The sequence below is a fragment of the Bombina bombina genome, chromosome 6 (genome assembly GCF_027579735.1).
Source record: "Bombina bombina isolate aBomBom1 chromosome 6, aBomBom1.pri, whole genome shotgun sequence".
Classification (NCBI taxonomy): domain Eukaryota; kingdom Metazoa; phylum Chordata; class Amphibia; order Anura; family Bombinatoridae; genus Bombina; species Bombina bombina.
Window position 1 is genome coordinate 1,005,149,710 of NC_069504.1, and position 21,912 is coordinate 1,005,171,621.

A 21,912-nucleotide genomic window follows, 5' to 3' on the forward strand; every position below is an offset into this window, starting at 1 on the left:
CAATGGACATAGTACCCTTTGCACGCCTACATCTCAGACCGCTGCAATTGTGCATGCTAAGTCAGTGGAATGGGGATTACTCAGACTTGTCCCCTACTCTGAATCTGGATCAAGAGACCAGAAATTCTCTTCTATGGTGGCTTTCTCGGCCACATCTGTCCAGGGGGATGCCATTCAGCAGGCCGGACTGGACAATTGTAACAACAGACGCCAGCCTACTAGGTTGGGGCGCTGTCTGGAATTCTCTGAAGGCTCAGGGACAATGGAATCAGGAGGAGAGTCTCCTACCAATAAACATTCTGGAATTGAGAGCAGTTCTCAATGCCCTTCTGGCTTGGCCCCAGTTAACAACTCGGGGGTTCATCAGGTTTCAGTCGGACAACATCACGACTGTAGCTTACATCAACCATCAGGGAGGAACAAGAAGCTCCCTAGCAATGATGGAAGTATCAAAGATAATTCGCTGGGCAGAGTCTCACTCTTGCCACCTGTCAGCAATCCACATCCCGGGAGTGGAGAACTGGGAGGCGGATTTCTTAAGTCGTCAGACTTTTCATCCGGGGGAGTGGGAACTTCATCCGGAGGTCTTTGCCCAAATACTTCGACGTTGGGGCAAACCAGAGATAGATCTCATGGCGTCTCGACAGAACGCCAAGCTTCCTCGTTACGGGTCCAGATCCAGGGATCCGGGAGCGGTTCTGATAGATGCTTTGACAGCACCTTGGACCTTCGGGATGGCTTATGTGTTTCCACCCTTCCCGATGCTTCCTCGATTGATTGCCAGAATCAAACAGGAGAGAGCATCAGTGATTCTAATAGCGCCTGCATGGCCACGCAGGACTTGGTATGCAGATCTAGTGGACATGTCATCCTGTCCACCTTGGTCGCTACCTCTGAAACAGGACCTTCTGATCCAGAGTCCCTTCAAACATCAAAATCTAATTTCTCTGAAGCTGACTGCTTGGAAATTGAACGCTTGATTTTATCAAAACGTGTTTTTTCTGAGTCAGTTATTGATACCTTAATACAGGCTAGGAAGCCTGTTACCAGAAAGATTTACCATAAGATATGGCGCAAATACTTATATTGGTGCGAATCCAAGAGTTACTCATGGAGTAAGGTTAGGATTCCGAGGATATTGTCTTTTCTACAAGAAGGTTTAGAAAAGGGTTTATCCGCTAGTTCCTTAAAGGGACAGATTTCAGCTCTGTCCATTCTTTTACACAAACGTCTGTCAGAAGTTCCGGACGTTCAAGCTTTTTGTCAGACTTTAGCTAGGATCAAGCCTGTGTTTAAAACTGTTGCTCCACCATGGAGTTTGAACTTAGTTCTTAATGTTTTACAGGGGGTTCCGTTTGAACCCCTTCATTCCATTGATATCAAGTTGTTATCTTGGAAAGTTCTGTTTTTAATGGCGATTTCCTCGGCTCGAAGAGTCTCTGAGTTATCTGCCTTACATTGTGATTCTCCTTATCTGATTTTTCATTCAGACAAGGTAGTTCTGCGTACTAAACCTGGGTTCCTACCTAAGGTGGTCACTAACAGGAATATCAATCAAGAGATTGTGGTTCCATCTTTGTGTCCTAATCCTTCTTCGAAAAAGGAACGTCTGCTACACAATATAGATGTAGTCCGTGCCCTGAAATTTTATCTACAGGCAACTAAGGATTTTCGACAAACGTCTTCCCTGTTTGTCGTTTATTCTGGTCAGAGGAGAGGTCAAAAAGCTTCGGCTACCTCTCTCTCCTTTTGGCTTCGTAGCATAATACGGTTAGCCTATGAGACTGCTGGACAGCAGCCTCCTGAAAGAATTACAGCACATTCTACTAGAGCTGTGGCTTCCACTTGGGCCTTTAGGAATGAGGCTTCTGTTGAACAGATTTGCAAGGCTGCAACTTGGTCTTCTCTTCATACTTTTTCCAAATTTTACAAATTTGACACTTTTGCTTCTTCGGAGGCTGTTTTTGGGAGAAAGGTTCTTCAGGCAGTGGTTCCTTCCGTATAAAGAGCCTGCCTGTCCCTCCCGTCATCCGTGTACTTTAGCTTTGGTATTGGTATCCCATAAGTAATGGATGATCCGTGGACTGGATACACTTAACAAGAGAAAACATAATTTATGCTTACCTGATAAATTTATTTCTCTTGTAGTGTATCCAGTCCACGGCCCGCCCTGTCACTTTAAGGCAGGTAATTTTTCCATTAAACTACAGTCACCACTGCACCCTATGGTTTTCCTTTCTCTGCATGTTTTCGGTCGAATGACTGGTAATGGCAGTTAGGGGAGGAGCTATATAGCAGCTCTGCTGGGTGAATCCTCTTGCACTTCCTGTTGGGGAGGAGTTAATATCCCATAAGTAATGGATGATCCGTGGACTGGATACACTACAAGAGAAATAAATTTATCAGGTAAGCATAAATTATGTTTTTTTCAACTATCACTGGGGGAAAGGGAGTTGTTTTACCTCAGGATAAAAGATCTAAGGGTAAATCTAAAGCTTCTAATCGTTTTTCCTTTCAACAGAATAAGGAACAGAAAGCCAATCCTTCTCCCAAAGAATCTGGTTCCAATTGGAAACCTTCAAGTTGGAATAAATCCAAGCCTTTTAAGTAACCAAAGCCAGCCCCCAAGTCTGCATGATGGTGCGGCCCTCATTCCAGCTCAGCTGGTGGGGGGCAGATTAAAATTTTTCCAAAACATTTGGGCAGTTTCTGTCCAAAATCAATGGATTCAGAGTATTGTCTCTCAAGGGTATCAAATAGGATTCAAAGTAAGAACTCCTGTGAGAAGATTTTTTCTCTCACGCGTTCCAGCAAATCCAGTGAAGGCTCAGGCTTTTCTGAAGTGTGTTTCAGATCTAGAGCTTTCAGGGGTAATCATACCAGTTCAGTTTCAGGAACAGGGTCTGGGGTTTTATTCAAAACTATTCATTGTCCCAAAGAAAGAAAATTCATTCAGGCCAGTTCTGGATCTGAAAATTTTGAATCGTTTTGTAAGAGTGCCAACTTTCAAAATGGTGACTATAAGGACTATTCTGCCTTTTGTTCAGAAAGGTCATTATATGTCCACGATAGACTTACAGGATGCATATCTTCATATTCCGATTCATCCAGATCACTATCGGTTTCTGAGATTCTATTTTCTAGACAAGCATTACCACTTAGTCGCTCTTCCATTTGGCTTAGCAACAGCTCCAAGAATTATTTCAAAAGGTTCTCGGTGCCCTACTCTCTAATCAGAGAACAGGGTATTGCGGTGTTTCCTTATTTGGATGATATCTTGGTACTAGCTCTACATTCTGCAGAATCTCACACAAATCAACTAGTGTTGTTTCTTCTAAGACATGGTTGGAGGATGAATTTACCAAAAAGTTCCTTGATTCCTCAGACAAGGGTCACCTTTTTAGGTTTCCAGATAGATTCAGTGTCCATGACTCTTTAACAGACAAGAGACACATAAAATTTGTTTCAGTTTTCGCAACCTTCAGTCTCAATCATTCCCTTCAGTGGCTATGTGCATGGAAGTTTTAGGTCTCATGACTGCAGCATCGGACGCGATCCCCTTTGCTCATTTTCATATGAGACCTCTCCAGATTTGGATACTGGATGCAGGGATTATACAAAGATATCACAGTTAATATCCTTAAATCCCAAAGTTCGACACTCTCTGACTTGGTGGTTAGACCACCATCGTATAGTTCAAGGGGCCTCTTTTGTTTGTCCAACCTGGTCTCTAATCACAACAGATGCAAGTCTTTCAGATTGGGGAGCTGTCTGGGGATCTCTGTCAGCACAAGGGGTTTGGAAACCTCAAGAGGCGAGGTTACCAATCAATATTTTAGAACTCCGTGCTATTTTCATGGCTCTTCAGCTTTGACCTCTGTTGAAGAGAGAACCATTCATTTGTTTTCAGACAGACAATATCACAACTGTGGCATATGTCAATCATCAGGGTGGGACTCACAGTCCCCTAGCTATGAAAGAAGTATCTCGGATACTTTCTTGGGCGGAATCCAGCTCTTGTCTAATTTCTGCAGTACATATCCCAGGTGTAGACAATTGGGAAGCGGATTATCTCAGCTGTCAACTTTACATCCGGGGGAGTGGTCTCTCCATCCAGATGTTTTCTCCAACATAGGTGTGTCCGGTCCACGGCGTCATCCTTACTTGTGGGATATTCTCCTCCCCAACAGGAAATGGCAAAGAGCCCAGCAAAGCTGGCCATATAGTCCCTCCCAGGCTCTGCCTACCCCAGTCATTCTCTTTGCCGTTGCACAGGCAACATCTCCACGGAGATGGCTAAGAGTTTTTTTGGTGTTTAAATGTAGTTTTATTCTTCAATCAAGAGTTTGTTATTTTAAAATAGTGCTGGTATGTACTATTTACTCTGAAACAGAAAAGAGATGAAGATTTCTGTTTGTAAGAGGAAAATGATTTTAGCAACCGTTACTAAAATCGATGGCTGTTTCCACACAGGACTGTTGAGATGAATTAACTTCAGTTGGGGGAAACAGTGAGCAGACTTTTGCTGCTTGAGGTATGACACATGTCTAACAAGACTTGGTAATGCTGGAAGCTGTCATTTTCCCTATGGGAACCGGTAAGCCATTTTCTTAGTTTAGTATAAGAATAAAGGGCTTCATTAGGGCTTAAAAAACTGGTAGACATTTTTCTGGGCTAAAACGATTACTTTACTAAGCATATTTGGCAGATTATAACTATTAATAGTTATTATAATCTTGGGGATTGTTTTAAAAAAAACGGCAGGCACTGTATTGGACACCTTTTTCACTGGGGGCCTTTTCTAGTCATAGGCAGAGCCTCATTTTCGCGCCACTAATGCGCAGTTGTTTTTGGAAAGCAAGGCATGCAGATGCATGTGTGAGGAGCTAAGAACCACTGAAAAAGCTTATAGAAGGCGTCATTTGGTATCGTATTCCCCTCTGGGCTTGGTTGGGTCTCAGCAAAGCAGATACCTGGGACTGTATAGGGGTTAAATGTAAAAACGGCTCCGGTTCCGTTATTTTAAGGGTTAAAGCTTTCAAATTTGGTGTGCAATACTTTTAAGGCTTTAAGATACTGTGGTGAAATTTTGGTGAATTTTGAACAATTCCTTCATACTTTTTCACATATTCAGTAATAAAGTGTGTTCAGTTTAAAATTTAAAGTGACAGTAACGGTTTTATTGTAAAACGTTTTTTGTGCTTTGTTGACAAGTTTAAGCCTGTTTAACATGTCTGAACCTTCAGATAACGATGTTCTATATGTATGAAAGCCAAGGTTTCTCCCCATTTAAATATATGTGATAATTGTGTCAGTGTCCAAACAAAGTAGGGACAATAATGCCATAGATAATGATATTGCCCATGATGATTCCTCAAATGAGGGGAGTAAGCATGGTACTGCATCATCCCCTTCTGTGTCTACACCAGTTTTGCCCACACAAGAGGCCCCTAGTACATCTAGTGCGCCAATACTTATTACCATGCAACAATTAACGGCTTTAATGGATAATTCTATTGCAAACATTTTATCCAAAATGCCTACTTATCAGAGAAAGCGCGATTGCTCTGTTTTAAACACTGAAGAGCAAGAGGACGCTGATGATAACTGTTCTGACATGCCCTCACACCAATCTGAAGGGGCCAGGAGGGAGGTTTTGTCTGAGGGAGAAATTTCAGATTCAGGGAAAATTTCTCAACAAGCTGAACCTGATGTTGTAACATTTAAATTTAAATTAGAACATCTCCACGCACTACTTAAGGAGGTATTATCTACTCTGGATGATTGTGACAATTTGGTCATTCCAAAGAAATTAGGTAAGATGGACAAGTTCCTAGAGGTTCCGGTGTCCCCTGATGCTTTTCCTATACCCAAGCGGGTGGCGGACATAGTAAATAAGGAGTGTGAAAGGCCCGGCATACCTTTTGTTCCTCCCCCTATATTTAAGAAATTATTTCCTATAGTCGACCCCAGAAAGGACTTATGGCAGACAGTCCCCAAGGTCGAGGGGGCGGTTTCTACTCTAAACAAACGCACTACTATTCCTATAGAAGATAGTTGTGCTTTCAAGATCCTATGGATAAAAAGTTAGAGGGTTTGCTTAAAAAGATGTTTGTTCAGCAAGGTTACCTTCTACAACCAATTTCATGCATTGTTCCTGTCACTACAGCTGCGTGTTTCTGGTTCGAAGAACTAGAAAAGTCGCTCAATAAAGAATCTTCGTATGAGGAGGTTATGGACTGAGTTCAAGCACTTAAATTGGCTAACTCTTTTATTTTAGATGCCGCTTTGCAATTAGCTAGATAAGCGGCGAATAATTCAGGGTTTGCTATCGTGGCGCGCAGAGCGCTTTGGCTAAAGTCTTGGTCAGCGGATGTGTCCTCCAAGACCAAATTGCTTAACATCCCTTTCAAGGGTAAAACACTGTTTGGCCCTGACTTGAAAGAGATTATTTCAGACATCACTGGGGGAAAGGGCCACGCCCTTCCTCAGGATAGGTCTTTTAAGGCTAAAAATAAGCCAAATTTTCGTCCCTTTCGCAGAAACGGACCAGCCTCAAATTCTACACCCTCTAAGTAAGAGGGTAATACTTCTCAAACCAAGCCAGCCTGGAGACTGATGCAAGGCTGGAACAAGGGTAAGCAGGCCAAGAAACCTGCCACTGCTACCAAAACAGCATGAAGTGTTGGCCCCCGATCCGGGACCGGATCTGGTGGGGGGCAGACTTTCTTTGCTCAGGCTTGGGCAAGAGATGTTCAGGATCCTTGGGCGCTAGAAATAGTTTCTCAAGGTTATCTCCTGGAATTCAGGGAACTACCCCCAAGGGGAAGGTTCCACAGGTCTCAATTATCTTCGAACCAAATAAAAAGACAGGCATTCTTACATTGTGTAGAAGACCTGTCAAGAATGGGAGTGATTCATCCTGTTCCATTAGGAGAACAAGGGATGGGGTTTTACTCCAACCTGTTCATAGTTCCCAAAAAAGAGGGAACATTCAGACCAATTTTAGATCTCAAGATTCTAAACAAGTTTCTAAGGGTTTCATCGTTCAAAATGGAAACCATTCGAACGATCCTTCCTACCATCCAGGAAGGTCAATTCATGACCACGGTGGATTTAAAGGATGCGTACCTACATATTCCTATCCACAAGGAACATCTTCGGTTCCTAAGGTTCGCCTTTCTGGACAAGCATTACCAGTTTGTGGCACTTCCATTCGGATTAGCCACTGCTCCAAGGATTTTCACAAAGGTACTAGGGTCCCTTCTAGCGGTGCTAAGACCAAGGGGCATTGCAGTAGTACCTTACTTGGACGACATCCTGATTCCAGTGTCGTCTCTGTCAAAAGCAAGGGCTCATACGGACATTGTCCTAGCCTTTCTCAGATCTCACAGGTGGAAAGTGAACATAGAAAAAAGTTCTCTGTCCCCATCAACAAGAGTTCCCTTCTTGGGAACAATAATAGTTTCCATAGAAATGAAGATTTTTCTGACAGAGGCCAGAAAATCAAACTTCTAAGCTCTTGTCAGGTACTTCATTCTGTTCTTCTTCCTTCCATAGCGCAGTGCATGGAAGTAATAGGTTTGATGGTTGCGGCAATGGACATAGTTCCTTTTGCACGAATTCATCTAAGACCATTACAACTGTGCATGCTCAGACAGTGGAATGGGGATTATACAGACTTGTCTCCGACGATCCAAGTAGATCAAAGGACCAGAGATTCACTCCGTTGGTGGCTGACCCTGGACAACCTGTCACAGGGAATGAGCTTCCGCAGACCAGAGTGGGTCATTGTCACGACCGACGCCAGTCTGGTGGGCTGGGGCGCGGTCTGGGAACCCCTGAAAGCTCAGGATCTATGGTCTCGGGAAGACTCTTTTCTCCCGATAAACATTCTGGAACTGAGAGCGATATTCAATGCTCTCAAGGCTTGGCCTCGACTAGCAAAGGCCAAATTCATAAGGTGTCAATCAGACAACATGACGACTGTTGCATATATCAACCATCAGGGGGGAACAAGGAGTTCCCTGGTGATGGAGGAGCATCCGGGGGAGTGGGAACTCCATCCGGAAATCTTTGCCCAAATAACTCAATTATGGGGCATTCCAGACATGGATCTGATGGCCTCTCGTCAGAACTTCAAGGTCCCTTGTTACGGGTCCAAATCCAGGGATCCCAAGGCGACTCTAGTGGATACAATAGTAGCACCTTGGATCTTCAACCTAGCTTATGTATTCCCACCGTTTCCTCTCATTCCCAGGCTGGTAGCCAGGATCAATCAGGAGAGGGCTTCGGTGATCCTGATAGTTCCTGCGTGGCCACGCAGGACTTGGTATGCAGACCTGGTGAATATGTCATCGGCTCCACCATGGAAGCTACCTTTGAGACAGGACCTTCTTGTTCAGGGTCCATTCGAACATCCGAATCTGGTTTCCCTCCAACTGACTGCTTGGAGATTGAACGCTTGATTCTATCAAAGCGTGGGTTTTCAGATTCTGTAATAGATACTCTTATTCAGGCTAGAAAGCCTGTAACTAGATAAATTTACCATAAAATATGGAAAAAATATATCTGTTGGTGTGAATCTAAAGGATTCCCATGGAACAAGATAAAAATTCCTAAGATTCTTTCCTTTCTACAAGAAGGTTTGGAGAAAGGATTATCTGCAAGTTCTCTGAAGGGACAGATCTCTGCTTTATCTGTTTTACTTCACAAAAGGCTGGCAGCTGTGCCAGACGTTTAAGCGTTTGTTCAGGCTCTGGTTAGAATCAAGCCTGTTTACAGACCTTTGACTCCTCCCTGGAGTCTTAATCTAGTTCTTTCAGTTCTTCAAGGGGTTCCGTTTGAACCCTTACATTCCGTAGATATTAAGTTATTATCGTGGAAAGTTTTGTTTTTTTGGTTGCAATTTCTTCTGCTAGAAGAGTTTCTGAGTTATCTGCTCTGCAGTGTTCTCCGCCCTATCTGGTCCATGCAGATAAGGTGGTTTTGCGTACTGAGCCTGGTTTTCTTCCGAAGGTTGTTTCCAACAAAAATATTAACCTGGAGATAGTTGTACCTTCTTTGTGTCTGAATCCAGTTTCAGAGAAGGAACGTTTGTTACACAATTTGGACGTAGTTCGTGCTCTAAAATTCTATTTAGAGGTTACTGAAGATTTCAGACAAACATCTTCTTCGTTTGTTGTTTATTCTGGTAAAAGGAGAGGTAAAAAAGCAACTTCTACCTCTCTTTCCTTTTGGCTTAAAAGCATTATCAGATTGGCTTTTGAGACTGCCGGACGGCAGCCTCCTGAAAGTATCACAGCTCACTCCACTAGGGCTGTGGCTTCCACATGGGCCTTCAAGAACGAGGCTCCTGTTGACCAGATATGTAAGGCAGCGACTTGGTCTTCACTGCACTCTTTTGCCAAATTTTACAAATTTTATACTTTTGCTTCTTCGGAGGCTATTTTTGGGAGAAAGGTTTTGCAAGCCGTGGTGCCTTCCGTTTAGGTGACCTGATTTGCTCCCTCCCTTCATCCGTGTCCTAAAGCTTTGGTATTGGTTCCCACAAGTAAGGATGACGCCGTGGACCGGACACACCTATGTTGGAGAAAACAGAATTTATGCTTACCTGATAAATTACTTTCTCCAACGGTGTGTCCGGTCCACGGCCCGCCCTGGTTTTTTAATCAGGTCTGATGAATTATTTTCTCTAACTACAGTCACCACGTTACCATATGGTTTCTCCTATATATATTTCCTCCTGTCAGTCGGTCGAATGACTGGGGTAGGCGGAGCCTGGGAGGGACTATATGGCCAGCTTTGCTGGGCTCTTTGCCATTTCCTGTTGGGGAGGAGAATATCCCACAAGTAAGGATGACGCCGTGGACCGGACACACCGTTGGAGAAAGTAATTTATCAGGTAAGCATAAATTCTGTTTTTTCAGATGTGGGGTCTTCCAGAAATAGATCTGATGGCTTTCCATCTAAACATGAAACTTCCCAGGTACTTGTCCAGGGATCCTCAGGCGGAGTCGGTGGATGTATTAAAAGTTCCTTGGTTTTACGAACCTGCTTATATCTTCCTGCCTCTAGTTCTTCTTCCAAGAGTGATCTCCAAGATCATCATTGAACAATCGTTTGTGTTTCTGTTAGTACCAGCATGGCCTCACAGGTTCTGGTATGCGGATCTTGTCCGGATGTCCAGTTGCCAACCTTGGCCACTTCTTTTAAGACCAGACCTTCTGTCTCAAGGACTGTTTTTCCATCAGGATCTCAAATCATTGAATTTGAAGGTATGGAAATCGAACGCTTAGTGCTTAGTCATAGAGGTTTCTCTGACTCAGTGATTAATACTATGTTACAGGCTTGTAAATCTGTTTCTAGGAAGATTTATTATCGAGTTTGGAAGACTTACATTTCATGGTGTTCTCATAAATTCTCCTGGCATTCTTTTAGAATTCCTAGAATTTTACATTTCCTTCAGGATGGTTTGGATAAAGGTTTGTCTGCAAGTTCCTTGAAGGGACAAATCTCTGCTCTTTCTGTTTTATTTCACAGAAAGATTGCTAAGCTTCCTGATATTCACTGTTTTGTACAGGATTTGGTCCGTATCAAGCCTTTCATAAAATCAATCTCTCCTCCTTGGAGTCTTAATTTGGTTTTGAAGGCTTTACAGGCTCCTCCGTTTGAGCCTATGCATTATTTGGATATTAAACTACTTTCTTGGAAAGTGTTGTTCCTTTTGGCTAGCTCTTCGGCTAGAAGAGTTTCTGAATTATCTTCTCTTTCTTGTGAGTCTCCTTTTTTGATTTTCCATCAGGATAAGGCAGTTTTGTGGACTTCATTTAAATTTTTGCCTAAAGTTGTGGATTCTAACAACATTAATAGGGAAGTTGTTGTTCCCTCTTTGTGTCCCAAGAATTCTTTGGAGAGAGCCTTACATTCTCTGGATGTTGTAAGAGCTTTGAAATATTATGTTGAAGCTACTAAATATTTCAGGAAGATTTCTAGTCTATTTGTTTTTTCTGGTTCTAGGAAAGGTCAGAAAGCTTCTGCCGTTTCCTTGGCATCCTGGTTAAAGCTTTTGATTCATCAGGCTTATTTGGAGTCGGGTCAGGCCCCGCCTCAGAGAATCGCAGCTCATTCTAGTAGATCAGTCTCCACTTTGTGGGCTTTTAAGAATGAAGCTTCAGTTGATCAGATTTGCAAAGCAGCAACTTGGTCTTCTTTGCATACATTTACTAAATTCTACCGTTTTGATGTATTTGCCTTTTCAGAAGCAGTTTTTGGTAGAAAAGTTCTTCAGGCAGCTTTTTCAGTTTGATTCCTCTGCTTATGTTTTACGTTTTTTCTTTTCAATTATGAGAAAAACGTCTATTTTCTCTTACTTGGTGTATTCAGTCCACGGATTCATCCTTACTTGTGGGATATTCTCAATCCCTACAGGAAGTGGCAAAGAGAGCACACAGCAAAGCTGTCCATATAGCTCCCCTCAGGCTCCGCCCCCCCAGTCATTCTCTTTGCCGCTCTAACAAGTAGCATCTCCACGGGAGGGTAAAGAGTTTGTGGTGTTAGATTTGTAGTTTTTATTTCTTCAATCAAGAGTTTGTTATTTTAAAATAGTGCCGGTTTGTACTATTTACTCTGAGGCAGAAAATGATGAAGATTTCTGCTGAGAGGAAAAAGATTTTAGCATGTTGTAACTAAAATCCATGGCTGTTCCCACACAGGACTGTTGAGTACCGGAGAACTTCAGTTGGGGGGAACAGTTTGCAGGCTTATATTGCTTAAGGTATGCTCAGTCATTTTCTTCTAACAAGACTTGGTAGTGCTGGAAGACTAACAGAAATCCTATGAGGGAAGGTAAGACATTTTCTGAGACACAGTATAGAATGATGGCTTCAGTTAAGGGCTTAACTACTGGTAGACACTGTGATGGGCTAAATCGATTACTTTATTAGGGTAATCTGTTATTTATCAAACGTTTTAAACGTTGGTAACACTTTTGGGGACTTTTATTACGCCTGGCATATTGAAAGACACCTAATTTGACTCAGGAAGGCCCCAAAACTCTGGAATGAAGAGGGAGGGGGCCTCATTTTCGCGCCTCAGTTGCGCAGTTGATTTGCAAGATAGCTTCATGCAGCTTCATGTGTAGAGCCTTAAGAGTACAGGAGGACTTCAGTGAGGCTTATTTTTCTTCTGCAAATAACCCTAAAGGAAGGTAAAGCCACAGCAAAGACTGTGGCATCATACTGTAGTGGGTTAAACCGGTTGTTTACTTCATTTTGCTCCGGTTTGGGCAATAAGGGGTTAATTGATTTGAAAATTTGTGTGCAATCATTTCAAAGCATTAGGATCATGTGGTGCAAATTTCATTAAGATCGGATGTTTTTTGATGATTTGGTAAAAAAGTGTGTGCTTTTTATTATTTAAAGAGACAGTAAAGTTTTTTCAAAAAGTGATTTTTTTCAATATTTTAGTGTTGTCTGAGTCTGTCAAACATGTCTGAGCCTTCAGATAGACCTTGTTCTTTATGTTCAAAAGCCATGGCAGTACCCCCATTGCACTTATGTTTAAAGTGTGCCAAAACATCTAAGCATTTTAAAGATCATCCAGTGACAATTAAAAATGCAGCCCAAGATGATTCCTTAACGGAAGGTAATGAGGACAGTCCTCCTTCCTCTCCCCATGTGTCTACACCAGTTACGCCCGCGCAAGCGATGCCTAGTACCTCTAGCGCATTAGCCCCTATTACTTTACAACAATTAGCAGCAGTAATGGATAATTCTCTTGCAGCATTTTTATCCAAACTGCCAGTTTTTCCAAAAAAGCGCGATAGCTCAGTTTTAAATACAGAGGATGAGCAATCTGAAGCTTTGGATAATTTATCTGTAGTACCCTCACAAAACTCAGAAGTAGCAGTGAGGGACGGTCTGTCTGAGGGAGAAATTTCTGACACAGGAAAAGTTTCTCAGCAGGCAGAGTTAGATTCCTTAGCGTTTAAATTTAAGCTGGAACACCTCCGCGTCCTGCTTAAGGAGGTTTTAGCTACGCTGGATGATTGTGACCCCATGGTGGTCCCTGAAAAATTGTGTAAAATGGACAGGTTTTTAGAGGTCCCTGTATACACTGAGGCATTTCCGATCCCAAAGAGGGTGGCGGATATTGTGACTAAGGAGTGGGAGAGACCAGGTGTACCCTTTGTTCCCCCACCTATCTTTAAGAAAATGTTCCCCATAAATGACCCCAGACGGGACGCGTGGCAGACGGTCCCTAAGGTAGAGGGGGCTGTTTCAACACTTGCTAAGCGTACAACTATACCAATAGAGGACAGTTGTGCTTTCAAAGATCCTATGGATAAAAAATTTGAAGGATTGCTGAAGAAAATTTTTGTTCAGCAAGGTTTTCTTCTTCAACTAATTGCCTGCATTATTCCGGTAACTACTGCAGCGGCTTTTTGGTTCGAAGCCCTGGAGGAGTCGCTCCAGAAGGAGACTTCATACGATGAGGTCATGGATAGAATTCATGCTCTAAAGCTGGCTAATTCTTTTATCACTGATGCCGTTTTCCAATTAGCTAAGCTAGCGGCGAAAAACTCAGGTTTTGCTATCATGGTGCGAAGAGCGCTTTGGCTCAAATCATGGTCGGCCGATGTGTCGTCCAAAACGAAACTGTTAAATATTCCTTTCAAGGGGAAAACCCTATTTGGCCCAGAGCTGAAAGAAATTATTTCAGATATCACTGGGGGCAAGGGCCATGCCCTTCCACAAGATAGGCCGTTTAAGGCTAAAAACAAGGCTAATTTTCGCTCCTTTCGAAACTTCCGGAGCGGACCTGCCACAACCTCTGTTGCCGCTAAGCAAGATAACGCTTCCCAGCCCAAAGCAACCTGGAAACCTTTGCAGGGCTGGAATAAGGGTAAACAGGCCAAGAAGCCTGCTCCTGCTACCAAAACAGCATGAAGGGGTAGCCCCCGATACAGGATCGGATCTAGTAGGGGGCAGACTTTCTCTCTTCAAGGGGAAAACCCTATTTGGCCCAGAGCTGAAAGAAATTATTTCAGATATCACTGGGGGCAAGGGCCATGCCCTTCCACAAGATAGGCCGTTTAAGGCTAAAAACAAGGCTAATTTTCGCTCCTTTCGAAACTTCCGGAGCGGACTTGCCGCTAAGCAAGATAACGCTTCCCAGCCCAAAGCAACCTGGAAACCTTTGCAGGGCTGGAATAAGGGTAAACAGGCCAAGAAGCCTGCTCCTGCTACCAAAACAGCATGAAGGAGTAGCCCCCGATCCAGGATCGGATCTAGTAGGGGGCAGACTTTCTCTCTTCGCTCAGGCTTGGGCAAGAGATGTTCCAGATCCCTGGGCATTAGAAATAGTTGCTCAGGGGTACCTTCTAGAATTCAAGGATTCTCCCCCAAGGGGAAGGTTCCACATTTCTCATTTGTCTTCAGACCAAATAAAGAAACAGGTGTTCTTACGCTGTGTAGAAGATCTTCTAAAAATGGGAGTGATACACCCAGTTCCTATTGCAGAACAAGGACTGGGCTTTTACTCAAACCTGTTCGTAGTTCCCAAAAAGGAGGGAACTTTCAGGCCAATCCTGGACCTAAAAATTCTAAACAAATTCCTAAGAGTTCTGTCCTTCAAGATGGAAACCATTCAGACAATCTTACCGATGATCCAGGAGGGTCAATATATGACTACCGTGGATCTAAAGGATGCGTATCTACATATTCCTATCCACAAAGATCACCATCAGTTCCTAAGGTTCGCCTTTCTGGACATACATTACCAGTTCGTGGCCCTTCCTTTCGGATTGGCCACCGCTCCCAGAATTTTCACAAAGGTGCTAGGGTCCCTTCTAGCGGTACTAAGACCGCGGGGCATTGCAGTAGCACCTTACCTAGACGACATATTAATACAGGCGTCGTCCTTTCACAGAGCCAAGGCTCATACGGACATCGTTCTGGCCTTTCTAAGGTCTCATGGGTGGAAGGTGAACGTAGAAAAGTTCTCTGTCCCCGCTCACAAGGGTTCCCTTTCTGGGAACATTAATAGACTCGGTAGAAATGAAAATCTTTCTGACAGAGGTCAGGAAGTCAAAACTGTTGAATACTTGCCGAGTTCTTCATTCCATTCCTCAGCCTTCCGTGGCTCAGTGCATGGAAGTAATTGGGTTAATGGTTGCGGCAATGGACGTATTCCCTTTTGCCCGAATCCATCTCAGACCACTGCAGCTCTGCATGCTCAAACAGTGGAATGGAGATTACGCGGATTTGTCTCCTCAAATTCAAATGGACTAGAAGACCAGAGACTCTCTTCTCTGGTGGTTGTCTCAAGATCACCTGTCTCAGGGAATGAGTTTCCGCAGACCGGAGTGGATCATTGTCACGACCGATGCCAGTCTGTTAGCCTGGGGTGCGGTCTGGAACTTCCTGAAGGCTCAGGGGCTATGGTCTCGGGAAGAATCTCTTCTCCCGATAAACATTTTGGAGCTGAGAGCGATATTCAATACGCTCCAGGCGTGGCCTCAACTAGCAGAGGCCAAATTCATCAGATTTCAGTCGGACAACATCACGACTGTAGCGTACATCAATCATCAGGGAGGAACAAAGAGTTCCCTAGCGATGAAGGAAGTATCCAAGATGATCAAATGGGCGGAGGATCACTCCTGCCATCTATCTGCAATTCACATCCCAGAGGTAGACAACTGGGAGGCGGATTTTCTGAGTCGTCAGACTTTCCATTCGGGGGAGTGGGAACTCCACCTGGAGGTTTTTGCTCAGCTATGGGGCATTCAAGAATTGGATCTGATGGCGTCCCGTCAGAACACCAAACTTGCCCTTTACAGATACAGATCCAGGGATCCCAAGGCGGCATTGATAGATGCATTAACAGCGCCTTGGTCATTCAGTCTAGCTTATGTCTTTCCACCGTTTCCTCTTCTCCCTCGGCTAGTAGCCAGAATCAAACAGGAGAAGGCATCGGTAATTCTGATAGCGCCTGCGTGGCCACGCAGGACTTGGTATGCAGACCTAGTGGACATGTCATCGGTCCCACCATGGAAACTGCCATCGAGGCAGGATCTTCTAATTCAAGGTCCTTTCAAGCATCCAAATCTAGTTTCTCTGCAACTGACTGCTTGGAGATTGAACGCTTAATTCTAGCTAAGCGTGGTTTCTCTGATTCAGTGATAGACACTCTGATACAGGCCAGGAAGCCTGTCACCAGGAAAATTTACCATAAGATATGGCGGAAATATCTTTGTTGGTGTGAATCCAAGGGTTACTCGTGGAGTAAGGTTAGGATTCCAAGGATATTGTGTTTTCTCCAAGAATGATTGGAGAAAGGTCTGTCAGCTAGTTCCTTAAAGGGAGATATCTGCTCTGTCTATCCTGTTACATAAGCGTCTGGCAGCTGTACCAGACGTCCAGGTGTTTGCACAGGCCTTAGTTAGAATCGAGCCTGTTTACAAGCCTGTGGCTCCTCCATGGAGTCTAAATTTAGTTCTTTCAGTTCTTCAAGGGGTTCCGTTTGAACCTTTGCATTCCATAGATATCAAGTTTTTATCTTGGAAAGTTTTGTTTTTAGTAGCCATTTCTTCTGCCCGAAGAGTTTCTGAATTGTCTGCTTTGCAGTGTAATTCACCCTATCTGGTGTTCCATGCAGATAAGGTTGTTTTGCGTACCAAACCTGGTTTTCTTCCAAAAGTGGTTTCTAATAAGAATATTAACCAGGAAATCATTGTTCCTTCTCTGTGTCCTAATCCAGTTTCTAGGAAGGAACGACTTTTACACAATCTTGACGTAGTTTGTGCCTTAAAATTCTATTTAAAGGCAACTAAGGATTTCAGACAAACATCATCCTTGTTTGTTGTCTATTCTGGTAAGAGGAGAGGTCAGAAAGCGAGTGCTACCTCTCTTTCCTTCTGGCTGAAAAGCATCATCCGATTGGCTTATGAGACTGCTGGACAGCAGCCCCCTGAACGAATTACAGCTCATTCCACCAGAGCTGTGGCTTCCACTTGGGCTTTCAAGAACGAGGCTTCTGTTGAACAGATTTGTAAGGCAGCGACTTGGTCTTCACTGCATACATTTGCCAAATTTTACAAATTCAATACTTTTGCTTCTTCGGAGGCTATTTTTGGGAGAAAGGTTTTGCAAGCAGTGGTGCCTTCCGTTTAGGTTACCTGACTTGTTCCCTCCCTTCATCCGTGTCCTATTGCTTTGGTATTGGTATCCCACAAGTAAGGATGAATCCGTGGACTGAATACACCAAGTAAGAGAAAACAGAATTTATGCTTACCTGATAAATTACTTTCTCTTACAGGTGTATTCAGTCCACGGCCCGCCCTGATATTTAAGTCAGGTTCAAATTTAATTTACAATAACTACAGTCACCACTGCACCCTATGGTTCTCCTTTTTCTCCTAACCGTCGATCGAATGACTGGGGGGGCGGAGCCTGAGGGGAGCTATATGGACAGCTTTGCTGTGTGTCTCTTTGCCACTTCCTGTAGGGATTGAGAATATCCCACAAGTAAGGATGAATCTGTGAACTGAATACACCTGTAAGAGAAAGTAATTTATCAGGTAAGCATAAATTCTGTTTTTTTGGATGTGGATTTAAAATGGCTGTTTTTATTTTATCCCTCTCTCTCTGACTCTTCTGTGGAGTACCACATCTTGGGTATTTCTATCCCATGCGACACTAGCTCATGGATTCTTGCCAATTACATGAAAGAAAACATAATTTATGTAAGAACTTACCTGATAAATTAATTTCTTTCATATTGGCAAGAGTCCATGAGACCCTCCCTTTTTATGGTGGTTTATGTTTTTTTGTATAAAGCACAATTCTATTTCCAGTTCCTTTTTTGATGCTTTATACTCCTTTTTCTATCACCCCACTACTTGGCTATTTGTTAAACTGAATTGTTTGTGTGGTGAGGGGTGTATTTATAGGCATTTTGAGGTTTGGGAAACTTTGCCCCTCCTTGTAGGATTGTATATCCCATACGTCACTAGCTCATGGACTCTTGCCAATATGAAAGAAATTAATTTATCAGGTAAGTTCTTACATAAATAATGTTTTTCATTATAGGTGGGGATACCAGAGGCATAATCAAAAACCTAAATAAAGGTAAAGGAGATATTGGTAAACCATTTAATACACTCCAGCAGGTAAAATGTATAATTGGCAACAAATTTAAAGGGTATTTTTTTTTTTTTACAGTACACTGTCCCTTTTAAAACAAGTGTAAAACAATACTAGGTTAAAGGGGCAATCTACACCAAATTGTTATTGTTTAAAAAGATGGATAACCTCTTTACTACCCATTCCCCAGCTTTGCCTAACCAACATTGTTATATTAATATACTTGATAACATTTAAACCTCTATTTCTGCCTTTTTGTAAGCCATTGCAGACAGACTCTTATCACATGCTTTTTAATTAGTTTTTCACAACAGGAGACTACGAGTTCATGTGGGCCATATAGATAACATTGTGCTCACTCCCGGAGTTGTGCACAACACAGCACTAATTGGCTAAAATGTAAGTGAATACATAATAAATAGCCATGTGATAAGGGGCTGTCAGAAGAGGCTTTGATACAAGGTAATCATAGAGGTTAAGTATATTAAAGGGGGGTAAACACCAAAAAAATGTATTGTTTAAAAAGATAGATAATCCCTTTATTTACCAGTCCACAGTTTTGCATAACCAACACTGTTATATTAATATACGTTTTACCTCTGTAATTACCTTGTGTCTAAGTTTCTGCAGACTGCCCCCTTATTCCAGTTCTTTTGAAAGACTTGCATTTGAGGCAATTAGTACTGACTCTTAAATAACTTCACGGCATAAGCACAATGCTATCTATATGGGGCACATGAACTAACGCCATCTAGCTGTGAAAAACTGTCCAAAATGATGCTAGGCTTAATAACCCAAAGGGAATACTTTGAGCAAAATATTTTCTCCAACATAGGTGTGTCCGGTCCACGGCGTCATCCTTACTTGTGGGATATTCTCTTCCCCAACAGGAAATGGCAAAGAGCCCAGCAAAGCTGGTCACATGATCCCTCCTAGGCTCCGCCTACCCCAGTCATTCTCTTTGCCGTTGTACAGGCAACATCTCCACGGAGATGGCTTAGAGTTTTTTAGTGTTTAACTGTAGTTTTTCATTATTCAATCAAGAGTTTGTTATTTTCAAATAGTGCTGGTACGTACTATTTACTCAGAAACAGAAAAGAGATGAAGAATTCTGTTTGTATGAGGAAAATGATTTTAGCAACCGTAACTAAAATCCATGGCTGTTCCACACAGGACTGTTGAGAGCAATTAACTTCAGTTGGGGGAACAGTGTGCAGTCTCTTACTGCTTGAGGTATGACACATTCTAACAAGACGATGTAATGCTGGAAGCTGTCATTTTCCCTATGGGATCCGGTAAGCCATGTTTATTACGATTGTAAATAAGGGCTTCACAAGGGCTTATTTAAACTGTAGACTTTTTCTGGGCTAAATCGATTGATTATTAACACATATTTAGCCTTGAGGAATCATTTTATATGGGTATTTTGATATAATAATATCGGCAGGCACTGTTTTAGACACCTTATTCTTTAGGGGCTTTCCCAAAGCATAGGCAGAGTCTCATTTTCGCGCCGGTGTTGCGCACTTGTTTTTGAGAGGCATGGCATGCAGTCGCATGTGAGAGGAGCTCTGATACTTATAAAAGACTTCTGAAGGCGTCATTTGGTATCGTATTCCCCTTTGGGTTTGGTTGGGTCTCAGCAAAGCAGATACCAGGGACTGTAAAGGGGTTTAAAGCTTAAAACGGCTCCGGTTCCGTTATTTTAAGGGTTAAAGCTTCCAAAATTGGTGTGCAATATTTTCAAAGCTTTAAGACGCTGTGGTGAAAATTTGGTGAATTTTGAACAATTCCTTCATGTTTTTTCGCAATTGCAGTAATAAAGTGTGTTCAGTTTAAAATTTAAAGTGACAGTAACGGTTTTATTTTAAAACGTTTTTTGTACTTTCTGTTCAAGTTTATGCCTGTTTAACATGTCTGAACTACCAGATAGACTGTGTTCTGAATGTGGGGAAGCCAGAATTCCTATTCATTTAAATAAATGTGATTTATGTGATAATGACAATGATGCCCAAGATGATTCCTCAAGTGAGGGGAGTAAGCATGGTACTGCATCATTCCCTCCTTCGTCTACACGAGTCTTGCCCACTCAGGAGGCCCCTAGTACATCTAGCGCGCCAATACTCCTTACTATGCAACAATTAACGGCTGTAATGGATAATTCTGTCAAAAACATTTTAGCCAAAATGAACCCTTGTCAGCGTAAGCGTGGCTGCTCTGTTTTAGTTACTGAAGAGCATGACGACGCTGATATTAATATCTCTGAAGGGCCCCTAACCCAATCTGAGGGGGCCAGGGAGGTTTTGTCTGAGGGAGAAATTACTGATTTAGGGAACATTTCTCAGCAGGCTGAATCGGATGTGATTACATTTAAATTTAAATTGGAACATCTCCGCATTTTGCTTAAGGAGGTATTATCCACTCTGGATGATTGTGAAAATTTAGTCATCCCAGAGAAACTATGTAAAATGGACAAGTTCCTAGAGGTGCCGGGGCTCCCAGAAGCTTTTCCTATACCCAAGCGGGTGGCGGACATTGTTAATAAAGAATGGGAAAGGCCCGGTATTCCTTTCGTCCCTCCCCCCATATTTAAAAAATTGTTTCCTATGGTCGACCCCAGAAAGGACTTATGGCAGTCAGTCCCCAAGGTCGAGGGAGCGGTTTCTACTTTAAACAAACGCACCACTATTCCCATAGAGGATAGTTGTGCTTTCAAAGATCCTATGGATAAAAAATTAGAAGGTTTGCTTAAAAAGATGTTTGTTCAGCAGGGTTACCTTCTACAACCCATTTCATGCATTGTCCCTGTCACTACTGCCGCATATTTCTGGTTTGATGAACTGCTTAAGGTGCTCGATAGTGACTCTCCTCCTTATGAGGAGATTATGGACAGAATCAATGCTCTCAAATTGGCTAATTCTTTCACTCTAGACGCCTCTTTGCAATTGGCTAAGTTAGCGGCTAAGAACTCTGGGTTTGCTATTGTGGCGCGCAGAGCGCTTTGGTTGAAATCTTGGTCGGCTGATGCGTCTTCCAAGAACAAGCTACTAAACATTCCTTTCAAGGGGAAAACGTTGTTTGGTCCTGACTTGAAAGAGATTATCTCTGATATCACTGGGGGTAAGGGCCACGCCCTTCCTCAGGATCGGCCTTTCAAGGCAAAAAATAGACCTAATTTTCGTCCCTTTCGTAAAAACGGACCAGCCCAAGGTGCTACGTCCTCTAAGCAAGAGGGTAATACTTCTCAGGCCAAGCCAGCTTGGAGACCAATGCAAGGCTGGAACAAGGGAAAGCAGGCCAAGAAACCTGCCACTGCTACCAAGACAGCATGAAATATTGGCCCCCGATCCGGGACCGGATCTGGTGGGGGGCAGACTCTCTCTCTTCGCTCAGGCTTGGGCAAGAGATGTTCTGGATCCTTGGGCGCTAGAAATAGTCTCCCAGGGTTATCTTCTGGAATTCAAGGGACTTCCCCCAAGGGGGAGGTTCCACAGGTCGCAGTTGTCTTCAGACCACATAAAAAGACAGGCGTTCTTACATTGTGTAGAAGACCTGTTAAAAATGGGAGTGATTCATCCTGTTCCATTAAGAGAACAGGGGATGGGGTTCTACTCCAATCTGTTCATAGTTCCCAAAAAAGAGGGAACGTTCAGACCAATCCTAGATCTCAAGATCTTAAACAAATTTCTCAAGGTCCCATCGTTCAAGATGGAAACCATTCGAACTATCCTTCCTTCCATCCAGGAAGGTCAATTCATGACCACGG

The 21,912-nt window shown here is 43.0% G+C and overlaps 1 protein-coding gene across 4 annotated transcripts in view; it reads left to right on the plus strand.

Annotated features, from left to right (window-relative positions):
* LARP1 (La ribonucleoprotein 1, translational regulator) overlaps positions 1 to 21,912 on the plus strand; it is a 341,591-nt gene that overhangs the window by 99,349 nt on the left and 220,330 nt on the right. For 3 of the 4 annotated variants that reach the window (XM_053718702.1, XM_053718704.1, XM_053718705.1), the window contains one exon: positions 18,093 to 18,131. The exons of the other annotated variant lie outside the window; for it this stretch is intronic. In XM_053718702.1, coding sequence (XP_053574677.1) covers positions 18,093 to 18,131 — 39 coding nt within the window. The remainder of the gene's footprint in view (positions 1 to 18,092; positions 18,132 to 21,912) is intronic. 4 annotated transcript variants of the gene reach the window in all.